Raw genomic sequence first — 26304 nt, 5'->3', positions numbered from 1 at the left:
ACAGCAAATCTCTTTTCATCACACAAACCCGACGTGCTGTGTGTGGTTTCATCTGAGGAAAGACTTGTTTGCCCTGTTACTTCAGCCACACAGGCTCCCCTCATCCTCCTCAGCTCATGCTGAAACCACGGAGGAGAAGAACAATAATCCTGGAAGCAGGAAGAACCACTAGCTTCATATCAAAGCCACATTTTTCAATTACAGCCTCATGGTATTAAGGTAGAGAGCGAAGGAGACAATGTTTAGCAGCTGGTGTGTGTGTGTGTGTGTGTGTGTGTGTGTGTGTGTGTGTGTGTGTGTGTGTGTGTGTGTGTGTGTGTGTGTGTGTGTGTGTGTGTGTGTGTGTGTGTGTGTGTGTGTGTGTGTCATAGGTCCAAGGCAGAAAAGTCATACAATCAAAATCATGATTTGTTTGCATCTGGATTTTAAAAATCTCTGCGCTTTGAAGGAGATCATATTTAAAGTTGTTTGTCTTCAGGAGTTCCAAACTCCAAACAAGTGTCTTTCATATACAAATATTCTTGTGAGCTGGAGACTGGGTTCACAACGTTATTATTATGATCTGAAGGGAAGGTTGGGGTTGGGGGTCGTGGGGCTGGTGTAAATGCAGCAGCTGCATTTTTTTGGAGATTTCACCGTGAGCCATTTTCTACCATCCTCCTGTCACGCTCTGTCTCTGCTTTGAATTAGAGCTAAACATTTATGACACAGCGGCAGAGCCTCTGTCTCATTTGAAAAAAGGGACGCCTCGGATCAGCTTCTCCGGTACAGGATATCACTTAAGTGAACTGTGAATTACTGACTGATTCACCTCCTCCCAGTCAAAGAAGCAGCTTTTGAAATCAGTGATTTTTTTTATTTTTTATCACTCAAGCTGAGAACTACAGCCGAATGATCTTTGGCTTACTCTGGGTCTCGGGTCCATGATGTTGATGTTGCTTTTAGCTGAGTGTTTTCTGTACGCATACCTCTGCTCGATCAGATCATTCCAGAAATCTGACCCTCAACTTTGGGTATTATTCCAGTCAGACACTATTAGCGGCATAGTTGCTTTTGCCAACAATACCCCCCCCCCCCCAATTCTCAGCACTGATCCCAGGATTCAACCTCAGGAGTGGGCACTCGGTGTCTCTCCTTCGGTATCTTGTTCTGTTAGGAGAGCAGATATGATGAAAGAGGAATTCTGCTGCTGCAGCTCTCTGCAATAAAGTCCAAATAAATACAGAGTCCTGTGCCTCACTCATCACAGGCATGAGGTTAGTTCGAGCCTCTGGGCATTCATATGCCTGGTCACTCACTTTCTCATTATGTTTGAGAACCAACACCCCAACTATGGCTCGAGCTGAGAGATAAGCTCTTTCAACACCAGCAATGTGCAGCAGAAGCCAAAATATGTTGAAGCATAGTGTAAGAAAGTTGATGAAAAACATCTGTGGTATTTTTTGTTTCTGCATTTCTGACCAGTCCAGGTTTTTTTTTAGTGGCCACATTTTCTCTTTCAACGGCAATGGAGAGTCAATTAGTCCTAATTGAAAACTCTTTCAAACGGGCTGCCATTAGAATTCGTGCATACATTCATCGTGATCCCAAAGACTTTTAAATCACAGTGCTATTGGATGTTTTGTATATGAAGCACAGCCCTACACGTCCTCCCCCAGGATGGATTATAAGAGCTTTGTTCTTTTATTTATTCCTCGAAACACCACAATGAGTTCAAAATTCGACCAGTGCTTTGGTTTGTATCAATGGCAGACCTGCAAACATCAATTCTACTAATCCTGTCAGGCTCATAAACATTCAACAAGAGTTCATTTATTTTCCTTTGACTCCGTTTGTGTTGAAATCAAGAACCTCTTTAAATTCTATTGTCTTTTCATGGTTTTTCCACAAAGTTTTGAAACCTTCAAAAACTTAAAAACACTGCAGCTCATTTAAATCTGGCTGCTCTCCACTCTTCAAAGTCATCGTGTGCAGCAACGCACCACTCCCCCTTGCTCCTGCCACACTCGGCACACACTGAAAGTCCTGTTCTGTAAGCATGTCAAACAGGCTGGATCTTCTCCATTGTGTGAAAACAGTGCTTTCAAAGCTTGAATTTCATCTCAGAGAGAAAGGGGGAAAAAATCTGACACAAACAGGTCAGGATGGATGATTTTGTTGGTGCAGCCGAAAACCAACATATTCAATTCAATATGCCGTGAGCAGGCATGTTCTGATGGAACTGCCAACGATGGTGAGGCCACAGTTTAGGTCATTCACAATGACTGTTCTACCGTCAGCACATGTCAAAGAAATTGCATCTTTGGTTTTGGAGGTTGCAGACTCTGCTGCTGCAAAGACTGCTGTTTGGTGTCTTGGTTGTAGCCATTAAGACCAAATCACCGGCAGACTTTTAACCGGGGAAATTGCATACATGTGCAAGTGCGCACAAAAACACAGGTCCACATGTCCATGAGTGCATGGCCAAACTTGGAAGACTCACTGATGAGACGTGCAGCAGGTCCATTATACAGCACTTCTGTCCATGTTTATTCTCAGGTCATTAACCACTTTGACAAGTGTGGTTTCATGACTATGGTGTGGACAGAACCAGACTTAAAGGTGAAGTAAGTAGTTTATAGTGACATCTAGAGGAGAGGCTGAAATTTACAACAACGAACTGCTCCTCTGCTCCCTGAGCGCTACGGTACGGCTACGTTTGTCTATACAGGCTCCAGCAGAAACATGGCGTCTCGCTGCTAACAGTGGCAATGCAACAGCGGCCCGCGACCATGTTATTTTACATGACTTTTTGAAACACTACGAAAATGAAACAAAAACTATTATACAGCGACTAGACAATGCAGGAGCACATAATATGTATACAAAGTGGATTTTGGGTCATATAAACCCATAAATACTACACAGTGTCCCTTTAAACTTCTCACAAATACGGCAAAAACTAAGATGATTGCTGAGTTGATTGAGGAGGAGTTCATCTAAAGTGGACCTAATAGTCACTATGATTGGAGGTTGCAACATCAGCCCGTCTGAGTTTGCTTTCTTACTGCACTTTAGTGAAAACCGAACCTTTTGAATAACATATCCCCCTCCCTGCCTGAGGCGGCGCTGCATGAAGAATTACTGAAGGAGAAGACAACGAACAAGAAAACTAGCTCATCTGTTGGCTAATGCAGGACAACTTCTGTTTCTTCCACATAAGAGGAAAAACATGGAGCGGCATCAAATCCTGTATGGTTTATTGTGAACATGTGGAGTAGCTCAGTGGTTAAGAGACCGTTACTCCTGTGTGCAAAGACATCACAGTCACAAGTGCAACTCAAGTGCAAGTCGCTTTGACACATATACGCTGCATCAGTGGAATCAGACATTTCTACGGGCTATCGTTCTGGTTGCGTTTTACCCACAATGCCCTACGTTATAGTCAGCTTCCTGCATTTGATTCACTTTAAGTGAACTGAGACCCATTTTTTCGGCAGACCAGAGTTCAGTTGCATTCACACCTCCCCAAAGGAACTAGTATTTGAATTAGAAAGGCTGGTGTGAATACGACTTAAGAGTTTACTTGAAATGTGGAGTTTTGGTCTGAAAGTTCTGAATATTCACTCTGATTGTTCAGAATGAATATAATTTTTCTTTTAGACAGGTGGCACAGTTACAAGGGCACACAAATGAGTCTAAGTGAATCTATTAAGCTTGCAGACAAAAAGGACACAAGAATACTCAGGTGGAACGGACGTCTGAGATGTTTTAATTCAAAACCAGTAGACCACGAAAGTGCCAGAGACAAAACTCACAAGCGACGAGAAACTCTCTGCAAATAAGACTGGCATATAAAACAGGACATTGGTGGACGTGGCTGGGCAACAGGAATGAGGCAGGAAGAGGTCGGGCTGGGGGGATAAAAGGGAAACAGACATCAGGTAAATCCACAGCAGAAAAATCAAGTGGAGTACAAGGTTCAGGAATGCAAAAGATCGTATCTGGAGTGGGACAGGTTCACCGCAAAGGTGAACTGACAAACTGGTAAAGAGGAGGAGAAACAGATGGTCTTTTATACACAGAGGAGTTGATGAGCCACAGTGGTCACAGGTGAACCTCAGGTGAGCAATCAGCCCAGCCCAGTGCCAGGGAGCAGGAAAGAGGAAGAGGGAGAGCTGACTTTTTATTATTATATTGGCATTTTATCCACACGGAAACAAGAGTTTAGGGAGCACTGAAACACTATGTTTAATGTGGAAAAACGATGAGGATAATCTCACCTCTCTCTTGCTCGCCATTAGCTGTTCATTGTTGTTGTTGTCATCCTCCTCTTGTGTTTCTGACTGTTTACTTGGTTTATTTCCTTCATGGATACTTCCGTCTCTGTTTGATTGCATACATTATGCACATAAAACACGTGCCCTGTGGCGCACAGCGTAGTGTGTACTACAGCGTTCAGAGTCGTTTTCTTGTGGATGAAGACATGTCCTGAAACCATTCCGTGTTTATGGAAAACCTCTTCAAAATGACAAAGAAAAAAAGATTGTTTTTTTTTCACGTTTTGTTCTGTGGACAGGGCCACGGGGGAATTTGCTCATCGACGGGCAGTGATTTACATTTCAATCACACCTCTGAAGTGTTTTCAGATAAGGACAAGTGCGTAAGTGGAGGGTTTAAGACTGCTGCACCTCGGTTCTGAGCGCTTCCTTATCAACAACAACAAAATAATTCATAGTCGTTTTGGGAAGCGCAGAGTTCTTTACCGTGAGGTTTATGTCCAATGTGATTTTTGTTCTTTTTTTGTCTGATTTTATTTTTTTCTCACATTTTGATATGGAGGTGCTGAGGAGCTCTTGGGTCTGACAGTTGTTTAGAACAGGATTCAAGGAGTAAAAAGACTCAGGCTTTGAGATATTTTTTATGCTATTCGACATCGATATATATCACAAGATAAATTAAATCAATATTTTTGTCGGGTGATATGGCTTGTAAATAATATCTTGACATTTTTAGGTATAGCACTTCTCATACCTGGTTTTTTTACCTGGTATTTTTAATGTTAAATGAAGGGTATTTATGTGTTTCAGGTGTTATTTATTGACTTTTTAATATAATTTTGTTGATTCCATGTATTTTGTTTACCTATACATAAATATATATATATATATATATATATATTTATATATATATATATAAATATATATTTATATATATATTTATATGTATGTATATATATATACACACGTATGTATATATATACATATACATATATACATACATATGCGTTTATATACATATATACATACATACATACATACATATACACACATATATATATATCTATACATACATATACGTATATATATACATACATACATACATATATACACATATACATATATACATACACATACATATATACACATATATATATATATATATACACATACATATATACAAACATATACACATATATACATACACATACATATACATACAAATACATATATACACATATATATAGATATATATATATATATACACATATATACACACATACATACATATATATACATACATATATACATATATATATATATATACATATACATACATACATATATACACACATATATATACATACATACAATCATTTATGTATAATATTTAGTGTATTTCTCAAACAACAGCCACTATCTTGTCTTCTCTGGAATCACACTGAAGTCTGATTGAATTATTCAACAAAAGTGATTTTTTTACAGAACAAATTTCTTCACGGTAACTTTCATGTGCATGTGATCCGAGCGCATTCGCCGCAAATGAAACGTGAATGAATCATTTGCAACCGAAATGCAAATGGAATGTTAGCCACAGCAGGTGAGAGAAACTCTCTTAGCATTCTTGAAATCACTCTCCGACACTTAAAAATGATTACCATGCAGAGGAGGTTTAACCTATTGATTTCTTTTCCCCTCCTTTTCATCAAGTTCGCGCAGGTCGCTGTTTCTCACTGCAATCAGCAGAGAGACAGAATTAATTTGAGTTATGTTACTCGAGCACTTGAGCTCTGACTTCCCGAGTGCGTCGGTTCACTCGTGAGCTGGTGAGTGTGCACAGTTAAACACACATGCGCTTCTACCTGGTAAACTGAATTATTCATATATTGCATGTTAATTGAGAGAAAATATGAGCATGAAGGACAGAGAGAACATTTCTTTTGGTTTGTCTTAAGCCGATTGGATTTGGACTTAGCCGAGGAGACGTGCGCATCATTACATGGAAGAATACAGATTACCTTTCGAATTGACGGCTACAAAAACCCCAACGCTGTCGAGAACAGCTGTTACAGGTTAGAAGTGGTGTTGCCAAACACTGCGGGGGAATTGCATCGTGGCATTTATTGCATTTATAGGTTGATCACCCTCTGCTCATTGAGGAGACAGAAACTGGATCTTGGGACACAATTGCTGACAGGAGGATATTACAACACACCAAAGGACCTTGTGTTGCTTAGAAACAAGCATCATTATAACACTTACACGAAGAGCCACTATTTCTATTACATTCCAAGTGCTGCTCAGTCTCAGGCAGCTGTGTGTTGGAAGTCCATTTACTCCAATCACACCTCTCACTTTGCCTTTTGAGGTCACTCGAGGTTCACGGAAAAGAAACTGTTCGCAAAGCCTGGGGAAATTGCCATTTTTAGGCTTTGGGGCGATATAATTGTTGACCCGTCACGCCATGCTCTGACCCTGTTTTCTACAGCTCCTGCTTCAGTGATTTAGTTCAATGCGACAGAGCTGACACAGAAGCAAAGACTTGTTTATTGTGACCCAAATCGTCAGGAATTAGATAACAAGAAGTGTTACGGGGCTGCTTAAAGTTTGGCCTCAGCACAGTCACAGCATGAGTTTTAGGAGCCTGTCACGCCATGGCAACAGAAGGTCTGCACTGTTGGCATCAGAAATATCGCCATGCACGAGAAAGGGACAGTTTACCAGAATATACGCTTGGATTTCTTTTCTCAGTAGGGGAAACCATTTCGCAGTCATAAAAAAAATGATGACCTGGAAAAATAACCTGGTTCAGCACAGAGGAAGAGCTGGAGCTGTCCGGTGTGCCTGTGAGGCAGATACAGGAAGATTTAGTCAGGGACATAGGAAGCAGGCCCAGATGGTTCATCGCCACATCCTTGATTTGGCACCCCTCCTCTGGCAGGATGTTGGATAAGCCTAACTCCTCCACTAGTGGAGAGGACAGCGACGTTCTCTTCGGTCGTAACAATGAAATCAAAGCCGAGCTGCCAGTCAGTCCGTCGCCTGGCTTTGGCCTGGCCTTGTGTCTCGATGACAAAGGAAGGGAACCTAATTTCTTTCAGAGAGAGTGGGCGTGTGTTAGCCTGAGGCTGTTGGACCTCACATCCAGAGAGCAGGTCTGCTGCGTGGCCTGCCTGGCCTCCAGTCCCTCGCCGGACATTCATGGCGTTGCTATTTCAGAGTATCTCCGCCTCAGCTCCCCCACCTTTTTTTTTTATAAATCAGAAACTGTCACTAGAATAACGGTTAGACTTGATTGCCACCCATAGATTGCTCTTTGACCCTGACAATTTACAGGGGAAATGTAGTTAAATTGCCGTTATTACATTCGCTGTCAAATCTGTTCAAATCCAATCCAATGTAATTATAAAGCACATTTAAAAAGTGCAAATCTTCAAATCTCAGCTGAAGGAACAACACAGCTGAATCTTTACCACATGAGTAAGACTTTACTTTACATTAAAGTACAGTAACAATATGGCTATAGTATAGTATATATATGTATATATATATATATACATATATATATAGTATAGTCATAGCATATATATACTATCATGTCCAGAGATCCAAGATGGCCGCGTGAGCGTTTTAGCGTGTTGATGCTCTTAAAGTTTTGAACAAACTTTTGCTAAACGCATGATTTATCGGTGACAACTGACCTTCATTGGGATTGTGAAGTATACACCTTCGCACTGTGCCAAATTTTGGACGAAAGTATGGGGGATCAAGACAAACAAACAGCAACAAAAATGAGACCGAGTGTTGCAGCAGTGCTGCGGTGATTAAAGAACTGAAAGCAATTAACGCAAGACTGGACCGTAGGCAGACCGACATAGAAAAGCAAGTCAATGCTAGAATTGATAGTATGGAGAAGCAAGTAAATTCTAGAGTTGATAAATTGCGTGGATCCTTGGAGAAGATGATGGCTGAAAGTCAGAACATTGTGCTGAAAGAGATAGAGAAGGCCACAAAAGACATGAAGACAAATCTGGACACTGAGGTGGGAATTATGTGTGCACGAATGGAAAATATGGAGCAGAAAATGTCTAAGAGAGAGGCGAAGAAGAAGAGTTTTGATCCAGATGTCTCTTTGATCGTTGTGGGGCTTCCTCATTCAGAGGGAGAGGATTAAATGGCTAAAGTGAAAGACCTGTTGCATGACGGCCTTGGATGTGACACTGCGCTCTTTCCCCCCGCTGCAATGTTTCAAGCATAATTACTGTAGGCTTTACTCATCGAAATAAAAGTGCTAAGTAGAACCGCATAAGGTTCTTGGGCTTGTCCTCATAGGAAAACCCTTTTTGGCTCCAGGTAGAAACTTTTTTATAAAGGTTCCACCAAGAACCCTTTTAAAACCCTTTATTAAGGAAAGGGCTTTTAAAGGGTTCTCTGGATCAAAATAGTTCTTACTGGAACCATTAGTGTTACCAAGAACCCTTGGAAAACCTTTTCTCCGGGAAAGCAAATGGTTCCAGGTAGAACCTCAGCCCTGGTAGAAGAAACCTTTTGGAACCCTTATTTCTAAGAGTGTACTGTCAGTGTAATAACTTCACGTTAAATGTTTTAAATCATCCCTTATGCCCCCAAAAACAAACTGTTACTAACTTCCATAGGAATATATGGTATTATGATCATAATCATAATAATATGTACGACCACACTGTTTCCATATTGTTGGTGTACTGTAATGTGAGGACTTTTCCAGCATATAATCGTACAATAACAACTCAAGCACTTAATTACAATGACTATATCTGTGAAAACCTTTGTGTTTTTCAATGACTCCCATGTTGTGTCCTTTCTGCCAAAACTTACCTTTCTGGAGACTCTGGAAAATAAAAGTTTTATTTGCTGATACAAGGCTGCTCGTTTCCTGTTCCTGCCACGTGACTGATCAGAGACCGAACTGCAGACGAGCGAGGAAACACTGAAGGCAGCGTCTCCCTCGCTGTCCATGAAAAGGGGAAGTGAAGGAAGCGTCAACATGATAAAGAAAACAGGAAATTTGCTCGTTGAGCTCCTTTCACACGCACTTGAATGCTTCCCCCGATCTCGTACCCCCGCGGAGAGGAGCTCTCATCTTCATCCGTACCTTTGATGCGCGACACTTTTACCTGCTGAGCATCTGTTTACTCGTCAGTTAGGCTTTGCATCGTTAATTGACTTGCAGCGAGTCGTCTCTTCCTGTGTGTGTAAGATTTATCTTTACGCGCCAGGTGTCCTGCACAGAATAGGACGCTCAGGTTTATGGGCTCATGCGACAAAGTTGTGAACAAATGAATGTATGGAGACCGAAGACATGACGACCATGAAATATGTGAGCAATTATGAGTTACAATTTCATGCTCTGGTGAATTTAGAAAGTCCATCTTACACCTCCATCAGTAAATGTCTCTCAATGTTAACGATTGCTTGCAATGCCAGGCTTTTGAGAGTTTCTTTGCAGCTCGTTCCCAGTCTAAGATTAAATCAGTCAAACTCTCTCTGTCACTGCAGCCTTGTTTACTCTTTCTCTTTTTTTTTTGCTCCTGCACAGAATACATATGTATGAATAATATGTTATACATATTTTGTGGCCACAATGTTTTTGCATGTTTGGGGCTTTTAAAGAAGACATATTATCCCCTATTTCTCCAAGTTATACTAGTTCCCTGGTGTCCTAATGAACATGTCTGTGACATCCTTTGGTCAAAATACCATAAGGATAAGGAAGTACCACAGCAGTTCCATAACCCTGCTAAAACAGCCCTGTTCAGAACGCTCTGAAGGTTTTGAGTGCCTGTCTCTTTAAATGCAAATGAGACACAGGAAACTACGTCAGCGTCACTGAGGCTCCAGCAGCTAGCAGCAGTTAGCATTTGGAAAAGCGACCATTTGCAGACCCTAGCCGGCACATTGCGGTCATATCTAAAATGTATCCACTGGACACGCAAATCCTCTGAGGCTGGAAGTTTGTGTAGAACTCTGTGCTGCACTGTGGAGCCAAGAATAGAACACTTCGCGGACTTCCGCTCTTCCGGATACTATTGCCCTCGTCTGCACTCTCGCGCTTTTTTTTTTGGTACAAAGCGGAGCGCCGCAAGACAACAATTCCAGGAATGTCTCAGTGTGACGTATAAATGAGTGCGGAAGTCAATATCGCATGTTTTATCTCCTGTACTTAGACTGAGGTGGACCACAAAAACATGACAGAGTCATCTTTTTTCACACCTTGCCTACTCATAGGTGCTCGCATATAAGTATTACAATGATTAAAAAGTTGATTTTGCATAACATGTCCCCTTTAAATGGTTAAAACAGCTATTCTGCATTGAAGTTTCCTCACTACTCTGCAGAAAATATGTATGTATGTAATCATGAAGAGCTGCATGTACTTACATATTTTATTGCATGCTGTTAAAGCATGAGAAAGTTCACATTACACTGAATAGTCCTCCTGCCTGTTCAAGTAAACATTCACCGTTATCAGCAGAATCAGCAGCGAATGGAATCAAATGATTTGAGAGGCACATTCATCTGATTCATCTATTTCTCAGCCCACACTTTAATAAAGTCTGCTGCGTTCATTTTTATTACTTTGTAGGAGGGTTCGCTGTGTTTTATGGGATACGGGAGAGAATCAGACAGGAAATGTGAGGGGCAGAGAGAGACTGAATGATGTGCAGGAGAGTTCTCTGGCCCGGTCTACTTTTCGAGTGCGCAAGATTTTTTGTTTTTTGCTTTAGGTCAAAACCGGAGCATGAATGTCCGCCTCACTGTGCACCTGTGTATGTTTTGCAGGAGCTTGGGGATTCACTTTTTTTTCGCTCTTATCAATTCCACATTTTTTCAGCATATTTCACTGTAATAAATTGTTGCAAAACTCCTCAGTGGCGCAGCAGCAGCAGCGGCAGTTTCTCTGGTCCTTCACGGCTAAGTGAAGAGCCACTGAAGATGTTCCCCTACACCACGCTGTTAGTGTTTACACATCTCACTTGACAAGGAGGCAAGTCGCTCGTCTTCGCCCTGCCAATCTGGTATGTGGTGCTGACACATCAAAGCGTCGGCCCCGACGCACACGCTGAGTGAACAGGCACAATTGTCGTTGAAAAATTCTGACTTCTGACACTTGGCTCGCACGTATACGTACATCTGGCACTTCCATCATGACAGAGGCATGCGGCACAGAGAAAACAGAGAGAGCAGCTGTGTGAGGCCATATGTCTGATGTATTCATCGCTATCTCATTACATGGCTTGTGTGTCTGTTAACAACATGGACTGCTTTCACTGCCTCCTTCTTATGTGAATTACATTTTTACCCAACATTTAACATTTCCTCTCAGCCTGAAAGGTCACTTTTCAGGTCGCGTTTGCTCGGCACGTTCAGCTGGAGCTGGTGGAGGACGTGGGCATGTGACTTCCCAACAACGGAGAAATCAGATTTCTTTAAGAGCCGCATTCGATGAGCTGTTACTCTGAGTCGAAACCACAGCTAATGACTGCCAGTAAATAGTTTCTCTCTGAATCTGCATTAACAGTCACATTTGAAAGTCCCCAGTGATCAGATGTCAATGCAGTGAGCTGAATCACAATGTTTCGAGAGGTCGGCAAGAGTCGTTTTTGAGCACAACGTGGAACGAGCTCCATGATTAGAGACTGGGATTTTACACATTTAAACATGTGTGTTTGTGCCTTCATCATCCTGTGATAGCAGAGGCAATAAATCAACATTGGAGGACTTTTTTTGTGTGTGTGTGTGTATGTGTGTGTGTGTGCGTTAGAAGCTATTCACCCAAAGCTGCAGCTTATCTCTGCACCAGCAGCTGGAATGCATGGGAAAAGAAGAGAAACTGGCTCAAATACTTTTTTGGCTCGCTGCCCCGCGCTTACATTTGCAAGGTAGTTGTGAATGAGCCAGTGACCATTTGAGCATTTAGTGCAGACAGTCTGTCTGTGCATAGATGATGATCTCTCTGATGATGATTTGAATGCGTTCCATTTGATATATTTGACAACAGATCACATGTAATTTACATAATTCCTCGCTCTTTTGCAATCCAATCTACTGTGTTTCACATTTTCTGTTTTTCCTGACGATTCAGGCTTTCGTTGTTTCCTCCCAAGTGAAAGAATCAGTTAGCAGTTTGCCACTGATGTGTAATACATATTTATTGTTTTGTCAAAGTTACTGTTTATCGTCATTGTGAGTTTTTGTAGAGCACAATTTCCACGTGCACTCATTGCCAGTCTTGTATAAAGTACTTGAAAGCGATACTTGAGTAAAAGTACAAATAACTTACTTTGGCAGAAGGTAAAGTCACCTTTTAGAATATTACTTGAGTAAAAGTCTTAAAGTACCTGACATTACTGTATTTAAAGCTCACATAGAGTGGTCCTGTTGCACATATATGTTAGTTATGGAGGTCTACTTACATACATTAACTTGTTTTTATGGTCAAAAACCTCCTAGTTGCTGTAAACGAGCCGATAGAAATGCTCTTTTCTGACGCTGTTGCCCAGCCGCGATATTTCTGACTCAACTCTCACACCCAGAAGACAGAGTCTTGTGATTGGCCAGTACCCGGAAGTGACACCAGCTCTCAGAAGCACAGCTCCCCCCTCTGGAACGGTGGATGCACTGCTACTCATTATCAAAACATTGTTCTAACAATGTTTAAAAATAGCTTCTTCACGACTCCCGTTACAAAGTTACGGTTACAAAGTATTTATACTTCGTTACATTACAACGCTGCTCATTACCATGCAGCGATAAATACTCTTGATAAAAATTAAACGAAAAGTTTTTGCGTTCTTGACCCAGCGTCCTCCGTCAGCAGCTGGACTAAACATTACCCCCAGTTTGTACTGCTCACAATGTCATGAATAGCTTTAGTGTTGCATTCATATGATGTTATATGAAAACACGGCCTAGCCTTTAACAGGACGCAGCTGTCACGACCCCCGGACTTTACTGAAATATTAAATTGTGAATTTGTTGTGGTTAATTTGCTTCTCTGTTTATTGGATTTCGTTTTCATGATCATCATATTTTAAGTTGTTATGCGTCTTAATTTTTCTCTTTTTACCCCCATGTTTTAGCTGTAGGGTATTTGCTTGTGTCTTATTAGTTCCCTTGTTAACTGTGTTATTTCTTCCTTGTGTGTCTGGTCTGATTTACTTCCTGTCTTTGGCCTGTTTACCATGGCTTTGATTGTCCTGTCCCACCCTGACGTGTTTCACCTGCGTTCACTTATCCCTGCTCCTAATGCATTTAGTTCTCTTTGAGTCTCTTAATCTGATCTTCTCTGCTGGTGTCACTTCATGCTCCTGTATTTGTTCCTCATGTGTCCTCAAACCCTTTCTTTCTTTCTGCTTTGGATTGTTTTTTTTTTTCAAAGACTCATTTGCATTTGGGATGTCAAGTTGGTCCAAACATAATTTCAAATACTTTCTCTGAAACCACAGGATCTTGACAGGCAAGAAGTTGGGTACACACCCTTTAACCCTTTGTGCTCACAAGGCACGGATCTGTGCCGTGCATGTGAATAATACACAACTCCTTATGTGGACATCCTGGGGGGGATGCATGAATGCATTTTTTGCAATGTCTTCTTATGTGTTTTTGAGTCAAAATTATGATTACATCATATTTTTAGTAGTGATATGAAGAAGTGATGGCCACACTGGCATAGTGGTTAGCACTCTTGCCTTTGCAGCAAGAAGACCTGGGTTCAAGCCCCGGTTGGAAGAATGGTGTTTCTGTATGGAGTTTGCATGTTCTCCCCGTGTGTGCATGGGTTTTGTCCAGGTTCTACGGCTTTCCCCTACAGTCCAAAAACATGCAGATTTGGGGATTAGGTGAATTGGTCACTCTTAATTGACCGTAGGTGTGAGAGTGAATGGTTATCTGTCTCTATGAATGGACTGGCGAACTGTCCAGGGTGTACCCCGTCAATCGCCCTATGTCAGCTGAGACAGGTACAGCAACCCCCGTGGAGGATAGCGATAGATGATGGATGGATATAAAGTAGGGATAATTGTGCAGAAGTCACAAAATAGACAGTTTTTTCTTCTCTTTTTCTGCATAAAAACGAGCCAAATTCAAATCAATCCGATTTTTACTCCGAACATTGAGTACTTTTTGCTCAGATGTGTTTATGTAGTTGGTGAAAATGAGCTAGTGGTCTAATAGACACTCTATATTGCACATTCTTATAGCCTCTGTATGTTTAATCATAGTAATGGAAAAAAGCAGCCTAAATGCTAAATGTGTTCACAGGGTTAATATAAAAATATAGCAAATAAAAGGAAATAGTTGAGCTAAGACTGAAGACTTAAGCAGCAGCAGCTCTGCTCACTCTCTGATCATCCACATAACTGTTTGTGCTGACTGGCCTCCAGCTGAAACTGCTTGTAACAATATGTGAGGAATGTTCCCTTTTCTTTTTTCTCGTTTTTTTTTTATTTTTTAACTTCACTCTCTAATGAGTAACAAGAAAAATGAGGTAAGTGAGTGATAACAGTCATAGCAATCTGTCATGAAACACAGCATGAAAGGTCACGGCAGGAAAGCGTGTTTATTATCATGACAAGATACGTTATCAGGCCTGAACTTGGGATAAATTGATGTGTTTGGTTTTCGTTGGCGTTCGCTTTCACATCGCTTTACGTCTGAGCGCCGTGTGCTTCGAATTACAAGTGACAGAATGTAAACAAGCGCTAATGGAATTATGTTTGTTTTAGACCGTTTTTATGTAGCCGACGGGCCAACACGTCTCCCATATGCGATGTGAACGTGATGCATACGTTACACGCAGCCAATCCATATGGAAGATATTGATATTCAGCGTTTTCATCGTTGTGAAACATAAGGGAATCATTGTGAACTACACTCTTCCAAAAGGGTTCCAAAAGGGTTCTTCTACAAGGGCTGAGGTTCTAGCTGGAACCATTTGTTTCTGAAAAACCCTTTCCTGAATGAAGGGTTTTTCAAGGGTTCTTGGCAACACTAATGGTTCCAGTAAGAACCATTTTGATCCAGAGAGAGTTCTTGGTGGAACCCTCCAAAAGGGTTCCAGGTAGAACCTTTATAAAAAGGGTTCTACCTGGAGCCAAAAAGGTTCTCCTTTTGAGGACAAGGCGAAGAACCTTACATGGTTCTACTTAGCACTTTTATTTCTAAGAGTGTACAGTATGTGAGCTGCAGAAATGCCCTTGCACTCACTCGGCGGAATAGCGGCTAGCTAGCTAAAAGAAAGTTATCTTGGATTGTGTGGGGTTCCCCCAGGTTCTCCGGCTTACTCTCAACCTTATCTATGTTCCCCGGGTCCTATGTTCCCAGCTTTGTATGAGACCGGGGAACATAGGACCCTTTCTCTAAAAAAGGGTTCTATGTTCCCCGCTGTTCACCCAAAAGGACCCTAACCCTAACCCACATAGGACCCTACCCCTTACCCTACCCCTTACCCTAACCCTAACCCTAACCCTAACCCTAACCCTAACCTCTAATCCTTTACCCTGGAGCTGCACACCCAGGCTTCCACAAAGTGGGGAACATAGGACCCTTTTTTTAAAAAAAGGTCCGATGCTCCCCGATTGGGGAACATAGGACCCGGGGAACATAGGTACGACCCCCTCTCAACTTCTAAAAACATGCAGAGGTTAAATGGAAAGTCAAAATTGAACGGTTGTTTGCTCCGTGATTTACTGGCGATGCCCTGCCTTTTGCCCTATGTCAGCTGGGATTTGCTCCAGCCGCCCCACGACCCTCACGTGGAGGATAAAACAATAGACAACGAGTGATTGAGCGAAAAAAGACCTCCAAACAGCACATGTGGCAATGGCAGGTTTGGTCCTTCCTCCTGTGCAACTCAATGCAACGTTAACTGAGACTTTACGGCCCCTCCTTCACCTGTTTTAAAACGTCCACTAAGGATGACAAATGATGTATAACGTGTTCAAAAATAAGACAAATAATGTGTTTTTTGCACATTGGCCTCAGGCGTGTGGAGCTCACAGTGCGCAGGCATATTCACTATAAATTCTATCAAATGTTTTTTTTACGAGACTTCACAGAGACTCTCGGCGTGACTCTGTGTGGGTGTACCGTTGTCTTTCTTTTGCCTTCGGCTGCTTCGACATATCAGTCAATCTTGCTGTACGATGGAGCATTTCAAATAGCAAAAGCTAACATCTTCCCCCTTTTATGGCAAACGCCTCTCCTCCAGGTTTTCCCTCCCAAACACTGACACGTTGATGTCTCGTCTTTCAGGGCATGCCAGTCAGTTGTGACATTTCTGGAAGAATTAGCATTTGACTCTCTGGCTGACGGCGTGCAATCTCTCGACAGATAGTGAGGCGAGCATCAAGGAGCGAGGGAAAATCATGTCAACCTCAGCCTGTAAACTGGATTTCCATGACACCCCTGTTGTTAGAATACATTTCTGTACAACCAGACGGCAGCTTTAATGACATCTGAACGCAGCATGGAATCGTGGGAACTGTTGTCATGTCGTCTTGTTCGGTTTCAGTCGGAGAGCTTTGATGGCAGAGCGAGCAGGTAACGGCGGCGAGTAGTTGTGATCCATTAGTCACAAATGCACACAATAAAATGAAAGAAGAAGAAAAGGTTTGCAAAAACAAACTTCTGTTACCTTGAGTAGAAATAAGTATTACCTGTATGTCAAATAGTTCTAAATGATGGAAGTTTTAGTTTGAAAGTTAGAGTCATATCTGTGGGTCATGTGTTGCCGTCTGCCTCTGTGTGTGTGTGTGTTAAATATTTTATTGCTATAACTTGATGATGATGGACGAGGAAGGAGAACATGATTAACTTCTGAATAACAAAACAGCTAAGGCCATTTGTCAGACTGTCTGTCAAACACACTGAATGATTCTTTTCTGATAATGTTCACCTATTTACACGGGATGTATGTGCTGATTTGGTAAATTGTTATCAATGTTTTTTTTCCAGTTGATTCCGTAACCTTTAACTAATAAATACTCAGGTAAATCATCTTTTTCTGATGGTTACAGAGGATATGAAGGAGAGACACTCTAACACTGTCTGCTCTTAGTTTTTGTGTGAAAGAAAACTGTTTTTCTTCAGACAATAAAGATGTGAGCCGCACTGACAGGAAACTGACAGCTCCTGGGGTTGAATTCACAGGCTCTGCATGTTTCTCACAGCGTCATGTGTGTGAGGAAGAGTGGACAAAAGTGTGTTGTGTTGATGGGACTGAAGCTGGTAGCAGGTTCACATCTGAGCTGAGACAGTACTGTATGTCGGGGGAAAACTATAATGGAAAAGACAAAGAGCTCTGGAGGTTTAGGGAAGGAACATCCTGCTGTGAGCCAAGTAGACAATGATTTATAGATGTCACTCACGTTTACATGCATGTTAAAAGTCAGACTAAGACAATAATTTGATTTTCGAGCTAATCTTAGTCGGACTAACTGGATAATGTTGTGAGAGAAAATTCTAACCTTCTGCCAACTTTAAGTTGAATTACTGACATACTCTTATAACCAGACCTGGTGTTCAATATTAACAGCCATAACTTAAGGATAAGACAAACTAGGCGCCTTTCAAGGTTCCCTCCCTAGATACTGAGGCGCCAGGCATCTGGACCAGATACTCTATCTCGAGGCTCAGTAACTATATGTATCAGAGCTGGCACGCTGCTCGTCTGAATCTGCCATGATGCCTCACTGTCAGGCATTGTCTCAGTTCTCCTAAGATGTGAAACTGTCCCGGATCATATGGTGGTCGCGTCTTTCTTCGGACAACATGGCAACCGCAATTAACTTGTAGAGAAGGTATGAAACATACAGACCCACAGTACCATCCATCTCTCTGTTTGTTTGTCTGTGCATAACAGTTAACAGGAAACTAATTCATTATGCACTTTCTCCTCCACATGTATTCAGACTATGCAAGTAGTCCGACTGCCTGTCTTAGTCGGACTACGGCCTTAACTCTGCATGTAAACGTACTGATTCTATATTAACTATCCTACTGCTCTTTCCTCCAAGTTATATTTCAGATGTAAGTGGTTTCTTTTAATAGCGGTTTATGGTTTTATTTTTTCCTCAACTGTAATCCTCAGCAGAGATGAACAAGGACATCGCCTTTTATTTCTTTTATTAGTGTGGAATAAAATGATCATTCATGAGAAAAGCTTGTTCAAACATTTGAGATTCTTTGTTCCAAAACGATTAACACACACAACCTATCAACCTATCATCGATACTTTAAGTTTTTATAATAGATCTGAACGCAATAGCCTCTGTTGTGGAGTTCTGCTGTAACTTGTCACATTCCAGTGTATTTGTCATTTTAAGTTGTGGTTGTTTTTTTCTCACGATGTTGACTGTGCTATGACATATTATGAAGGACATCAGGGAATGACTCTGCACTGTCTCTCGCAGAATCAAGCATGCATGAGTCAACAGTTTCTGCGGTAGGACAACGATGATCATGAGAATAATAACTGGACTCGGTTTGTTGTTTCTGTCGTACTTTGTGTTGTTCTACAGCTGCACTTTTTGCCCTAGAAACATTTCACCGTAGGGACAATAAAGTCTTTGATTTGATTTGCAACCTTTTTTCCCTGACCGAACTTCTGACCGCAGTCACAAATTCACAGGGATTAGATGATTTACATGTGGTTGTAAATCAAATAAAAACGAATAAGCTAAGTTAAGCCTCTGCTGCAAACTTGGGAGTGGTATAAATCCTCTAATCTACATTTAACTGTCGAATCTGCGAGAAAGCAAAATGTACGTATCAGTAAAGAAAATGTCAAATGAATCCCTTAAAACTGCAATTTTACAGCAACTTCTTAAAATTCCCATATTGTGCAAAATGAACTTTTTAATAATTTAAGTACTTATATTTGTGAAAAAAGATGACTCACTCTTGTTTTTGTCCTCCTCAGCATTAGTACAGGAAATAAAACACGCAATGTCGACTTCCGTGCTCACTGGGACGCCACAATGTGCTAAATTCCTGGAATTGTTGTCTCGCGGAGCTTTGTCCGTAAAACACGCGAGAACGCTGGCGAGGGCAACGGTATCTGAAAACCGGAAGTTTGGGAAGTCTGCGAAAAGTTCTATTCTTAGCTCCACAGTGCAGCACAGAGTTCTACACAAACTTCCAGCCTCAGAGGATTTATCTGTCCAGTGGATACATGTTATATATGACCCCAATGTGCCCGCTCGCCTGCAAATGATCACTTTTCCAAATGCTAACTGCTGTTAGCTCACAGTAGCCTCTGTGGCTGATGTCATTTCCTGTCCTTTAAGTTTCGTTTTACCTTTTTTTTTAAGGTGGACCTAAAGAGATACTACTAAACAGAGCGTTCTGAACAGGGCTGTTTTGGCAGGGTGATTGAACTGCTGTGGTGCTTCATCCTTATGGTATTTTGAACAAACCATGTCACAGACATGTTCATTAGGACACCAGGGAACTAGTTTAACTTGGAGAAATAGGGTATAATATGAATCCTTTAAAATGTCAAGATTTTTTATAAATCTTTTCTCAGTCATAGTTTAGTTTATATTTAAAATAATAATAAAGAAATCAAAAGAAAACAAGTATGTTTTGTTTAAATAGCAAAAATGATACACTGGATATCGTCATTGGTTTTATTTGGTCGTATATAAACCGACAGACATCAGAAAAAAGATAGTGTTTGATTTTAGAGAGTAAAAGTCTATGATAATAACAACAATACACTCACATCACTATATTCAAGGTTTTTCTCAGAGATTCTGTCTGCTGTTGCACTAATGACGGAAACTCAAGCTGATGGCTCTTCTTCCACTGGGAGCAGCCTTCACTGTAAACATGATTAACACAATATTTACAGAGGAATAACTGTCCTCTATTGTGCTCCCTGGGCAGCAGGATGTGCTGGACACTGGAGTCCACAACGCAGCAGGTCATGAGTGACCGGTGTGAGTTGTTCATGTGCATGTTCTCTGCGGCTGATGTAGAAAGTCTGTTGTCCATCCTGTTCTGTAATTGCTCGAGGATGAGCGATGACTGGAGTAAAAATGTGTTGCACACACCCCTGACATCTACATCGTGTGTTTGTACTGTATTGTCCGTGGAACGATATAATATCGATTAATGCACCCGCTCTATTTGTCCTTGGGTGGATTTTGGCAGCTTTGTTGATTCTCCCGGAAACTCGGCGTTTTACGCTGCAATAACTCTGAGCCACTTTGAAAACAAACAAAAGCATGCGAGGGTGAAAGATGAGGCAAAGCAAAGAAAGCCTCTGCACCTTCATGCGCACTTCCTCAGTCTGTTGATATCCAGGTGGGCTATAGAGGTCATGGTGACATTTTTATATATGATATATGCTCGTATGACTAAGCACTTTCCACAGCCTGAGGGGAGAATAATGTCAGTCCAGACTCGTCGTATTAACTAAGCAGAAGTCAGTGAAATCAATGCATGTGTAATGAATTTGAGGATATATTTAGAGGAGGAAGCAGTTCAGTGGGTGGGCCATGACTACTCTGTCTGGGTGTTCTCAGCGTGGAGCTTTGCAGGTTGTAAATGTAATGAACAATGCGCCGTCTGAGCTGCTGTCGTGTCCGATTTCAGATTCCTGATGTGTTGCGGAGATTTGACAGCCCGAGCTGCAGCTCTGTCAAAAAAACACACACACCGTGCCGACGTGTGTAACATGAATCTAATGCAGTTGCCATGTTCACTCCCTCAGGTCTGGTGACTGGCTTTTCTATGACTCCGCCCATCCTCGACGGCTCCAGAGAAGATCTAGTGATTCCAGTCTACGAAACGCTCACCATCACATGCAGGTACAGTGTGTGTGTGTGTGTGTGTGTGTGTGTGTGTGTGTGTGTGTGAGAGAGACCGAGTGCATAATGTCTTATCAGATTATGAGGATACATTCTGGTTTAAAGCCATTGTTGTGAGGACATGTAACATTTAGCAGGTCCTCACATCTTTAAAGGACATGTTTGAAGGGTTAGAATTAGGTTAGGATTAGATGATGTGGTGATTAGGTAAAACTTAGATGTCCCCACTAGGATTGTGGTGCACTGGCCTGGGGGTGTGCTACCTGTAGCAGCCCTGTCACTGATACATAAATAATTTAACAAAGCATAAGATATCGGAAATAGGTTGGGATGGGTTAAAGCAGGGGTTTCAAACTGAAATGACCTGGGGGCAAATGCAAATCTATTGTGGTCAAGAGGGGGAGGCCTAGAGAACAAAAAGTGGGAAAAAAACAACTGTTTACAATATTTCATCATGATATCACACGCATATTTATTAATACTATTTATGATAGATGATTATGTATTAATATCAAAAACAGACATTTATTTTAAATTACATAAATAATAGTGTGGACAGTTGTAATTAAAATTTGTACCAGGAGCCATTTCGGCCACTGCCATTCGTGGCTCGGGCCCTAACAAGCGTATTTCTATATCTATATGTAATTGAATGTTGTATATGATACACTTAATAATGGGATAATTATGACCAAATGTCTTATTATTATTGTTACAAAAATATTGCTAGCAAACATTATATTCTATCACCTGGCTGTGCCTCAGCTACACGCTGTGTTTAAAAGACAGTGAGGTCGTGGGCCATGTTTTCATTATAACATGATATTAAGTGGGGGGCCGCATGTAATCAATTGGGGGGCCGCCAGTTTGAAACCCCTGGGTTAAAGGTTAGCTTTAGACAAGGTAAGGGTTGGCATTGAAGAGAGAGTAAGGGAATAACAATGGGCAGGTTAAGGGAAAAACGATGTAATCAAACAGCAAACTCATATGTAAATGAAAAAGGGTTGGGTTTAGGAACATGGTCGAGATAATTAAGGTTAAGGAAATCAATCAGCATATCAATAAGTTTATTCGATTCATGCAGTAAAGTGCAGTACTTTGCTGTAACCATCTACAGTTGCTTAAGTATTTGACCTACCTTTCACATGCATTAAAAGGTCATGAAACAAACACAGGCAAGACCCACCATTTTTCACAAATTAATGGTGGTTTTCATGACTTTTCCATGTATTTGCACTTTATACTTGAATCCAATGATAGTAAATTTTACATTTCATTAGTACATTTAATTAGCAAGCAAGTGTTTATTTGCATGTGTACAAATCTCACCATAAACTTAATATGACAGCTTATGGTGCAAAGTTATAGTTCTATAGATTTCCTGACATATTATAGTGTAAACTAACATGTGCTTTGAACTTGAAATGACTAATGTTGACCAGTGACCAACCGAAACAAGTTTTATGTATATGTAGCCACTTCCTTCAAATCAGTCAATGCTGTTTTGCCACTGCAGTCTCTACAGTTCCAGTTCAGCTGGTCCAAAGTCAGGTGGCAAAATAAAGATAATGCAGACTTTTCCTTCATAATCCTGAGATTAGTCTGACCCTCACAACACAGTTGTGGCTCATGTCCATGATGCTCACTCATGCCGACCTAAGCATGAGGAACAGGATGGTGACTGCACTTCATGATCCCTTTAAAATGGTTCTCTGAGTGTCACGTATAGAACCTTAAAGTAATGTGTTGGAACAAAGAGCTGTTAGTCAGTATTTTTAAGTCTTATTTTGCTATAAATGATTGATAAACTAATTTCAGTCTAGCGCTGACATTTGCTTCGCCTTGCGTTTTGACTGAACACTGGTGTTATTAATGAGGTCCCAAAATTACAGCTTTTATCCCGGAGGCTTTAAAATCTGTACAACACACGACACAAAACCAATTTGCTGCAAAAGAAAGCAGCGGCGTCTATCTTGACCAAGTCGCCGAGAGATATAAAATCACTCAAAATGACCAGCCTTTATCTTTATGAACATTCTGCTGCACCGCACGCTGCCGAGCTGTTGCTCCATTCACCGTTTTGTTTCTGTCTTTGGAAAACTTGTGATACTTTTCCCAGCACAGGTCGAAAACTGTTGCATGGAAAACTCATATTTTCCAGTGAGAATCTCCTCATGGAGGGAAAGTCAGTTTCATTTTAGTCAACTTTGTCTTCACAATGTAAAATTTTTCTGAAATCCAGATCTATGGATCAGACAGACTCTATTCACAAGGGCGAGAAAATCACCCACATAATACTTTCATTGCCCTCAGTGGTTTTTCCACTCATCACATTTTGGCACTGTGTCTGAAAAATGTGGATATATGTAGTTGGCTGAGGCAGGTGGTGAAAGCACAGCTATCAGTTTTCAGGCAGACATTACTCAACCTCGCTCATAATGCCTCCAGGTTAACATAACTGAATTTATGTGGCAAAGCACAAAGCAAACAGGGATGTGTGCATGGACAGACACACACACACAGGCAGAACATGACATCTAATCAAAGGATGTGAGATTTACTGATGCTTTATTCAATTAAAACACTAATAAATTGTTTAAATAGCCTCTGATTATTCACAGTAATCAGCTACTGTTGTTTTTAAGCTGCAGTGCGTGGCTTTATTTGTTGTTATTATTATTAATATTCTGCCTCTGTTTGGTCTTCGTGGACGAGAAAATTAGCAACACTATTTGCATGCGGTGTCCAGGCTCTGTCAGACATGTCTGTGTGCACTGACAGTGCAAACGTGGGTGTGAGCAAAAGCATTTATCCCGTCAAACTTCTGAATGACAGTAGAGCGGCAGAATGCACTCTTTAAACTTTATGTTGGACACCTCCTTGGTCTTTTCAGTCATATGTTGCTGTTGACACGAGATCTAAACACCGTCATACTGAGCTGATAGCCTAAAGTTCCCTGACATGATTATGCAAAGCGCGTGTCGCATATCGTGGACCCTGTTTTACGTTCACTCTCACATCATCTCACTTCACCACCGGGTGGCGATACAAGTCTAGATGCAGGGAATAGGACGCATTCCTACCAAAGAAGAAGAGCTCCCTCGGACACGTTTGGTTGACAGCTGAAAGCGGGGCTTAATACTCCTCACTCACCACTTTGCGCATGTAGATCGGGCCCAAAAAATCCAGCCCGACCCGAGCCTGTGCACGTTGTCTCCGAGCCCGACCCGGCCCGACACATCAACTGTAATTACGAACCCGAGCCCCAACATTTTTTTAATACGTGAGCCGTAAATGTACACGTACGTCCACGTACTCCCCACAGCGGGAGCTTGTTGAACTTGCTGCCCCAGTCTAATTTACAACAATAACAGAGCCGCTGAGATGCGCATATGTTGCTAATGACGATACGCTTCCTGGTTTTTAAATGATGGGTTCACTGCCGCAGGTTTTTACACCTTCACACAATACGACATGCTGTAACACACCACGCGAACACGACGAGGGAGAAAAAACACAAATGCTCAAGGGCCCGAACCACAGGCAGAGAATCTAAACTCTAATGTGCACCGGATGCGTTCTTTGCAAAATCTGGGATGCACGAGCAGACTGGGTCTGTTTGTGCTGTGCACAGAAATATCCAGGGCAGCCTGTTCTCATGGAACATTCGTACTGAAAGCTACGAAAAGTAATGCACAGTGTTTCCGTATGCTGTGGCACGTAATCGTCTCGCCATGGTCATGTGACCACAGACGTGACAATGCGCTATAACCCTAACGGGACAGAGTTAGCCTGTCCCTTTCTCCAACCCTACCCATCACCCTTACCCTTGACAGTAACCATAACGCAGGGTAGAAACCTGAAAAATCACCGTAATAACTGAGAAACGGAAGATAATGTGTTCAGCGAGCGCATGATTTTATTTTCACTGAAGCACTCGTGTCATTGGATTTTTGTAGGATAACGCACGAAAAACATGACATACTTTTTTGTACGTTTTCATACTAACCCTTCATGAGAATACATTGATCAGGGCCTTTAATCAGCCTCATGTGAACTCACTGGACAATGATTTGATTTGAAGTTACACACTGCAGCTTTAAGACGGACTTGAAATAAGTGAGCGTATATGCCCTTAAGTTACAAATATTATTGATGATTTATCATCCTGACAAAAAAATCTCTTTGCCCTGATGTGTTTTCAGGGGACAGCGCACTCTGGCCTGGGCCTGGCCTGATCAGACTCTGGCGGGAGTGGAGCTAACTGACCGTCAGACCCAGCTCTCAACGCCCAGGGACCATGGACAGACGGTCGTCTTCGTCAGCGAGTGTCCAGGACAGCCTGGGCTGCCGTACTGTAAGAGGCTGGTCCTGAACAGAGCACAGGCCAAAGACACGGGCTACTATCGATGCTATTACAAAGATGTCAAAGCCATCATTGACGGCACCACCGCAGTCAGTGTTTATGCCTTCATCAGGGGTGAGCCAAACACACACACACACACAGGCACGCACAAACGCTGATGCAAAACTGATTTAAATGGCTCTTTCATCCTGCTGATGAGTCATAAAATCTCGATATAAAGGACTGTTTAAATTCAGAATCCCGTGCATGAAATGGAGTTGTCAGGTTGGAAAAGGAACATCTTGTTTCCCAGCCGTGACGTCTCCACAGCTTGTTGTGGTGAGTCTGCACTTTGTGAGCTCTTAACTTGTTTTGGGATTAAAGTGAGCATGTTTCATCTCCCATCGGCTCAGCTCTGAACCATTTAGTCTGCCGCTGTCTCTTTTCCTTGGGCGCCTCGGAGAGAAAATCATAGCTGCCCCGCCGAAGCCGACCCTCCTGATTAAATATGACTCCAATATCAAAACATGCCCCTGTGTTATTCGACCTGGAAGTTGTTGACTTTGCCTTAGTTACACACTGGAAGCTGGCAGGTCTGAAGTTTAGGAAATTAAAGATGCAAAGCCTCTGATAAAGGCAGGAATGAGCTCTATTTTAATTAGAGAAGGGATATGCTATTCCATTACAAACATTGGGATATAGCAGCATTTCTCTTTTAATTCACCTCATGGGGATTTTTATATGAATTGTCAGAGTTTCAAATCTGATTATAGAGTAAAAAAAAAAGTAAAAGGTGGTTCTTGCAGCAAATCTTTTTCTCTCCTGGTTTCACGGCGTGTCACGT

At 41.7% G+C, this 26304-nt stretch overlaps 1 protein-coding gene across 1 annotated transcript in view; it reads left to right on the top strand.

The window, feature by feature from the left end:
* The window catches only part of flt4 (fms related receptor tyrosine kinase 4), a gene marked incomplete at both ends in the record, with an annotated part of 59684 nt that overhangs the window by 1927 nt on the left and 31453 nt on the right, over positions 1–26304 (top strand). Inside the window, 2 exons of the mRNA XM_083891827.1 lie at positions 21019–21115; positions 25321–25595. Coding sequence (XP_083747953.1) covers positions 21019–21115; positions 25321–25595 — 372 coding nt within the window. The remainder of the gene's footprint in view (positions 1–21018; positions 21116–25320; positions 25596–26304) is intronic.

Source organism: Microchirus variegatus (assembly GCF_963457635.1).
Source record: "Microchirus variegatus genome assembly, chromosome: 6".
Taxonomy (NCBI): Eukaryota; Metazoa; Chordata; class Actinopteri; order Pleuronectiformes; family Soleidae; genus Microchirus; species Microchirus variegatus.
This window is presented reverse-complemented; position numbering and strand designations above follow the sequence as displayed.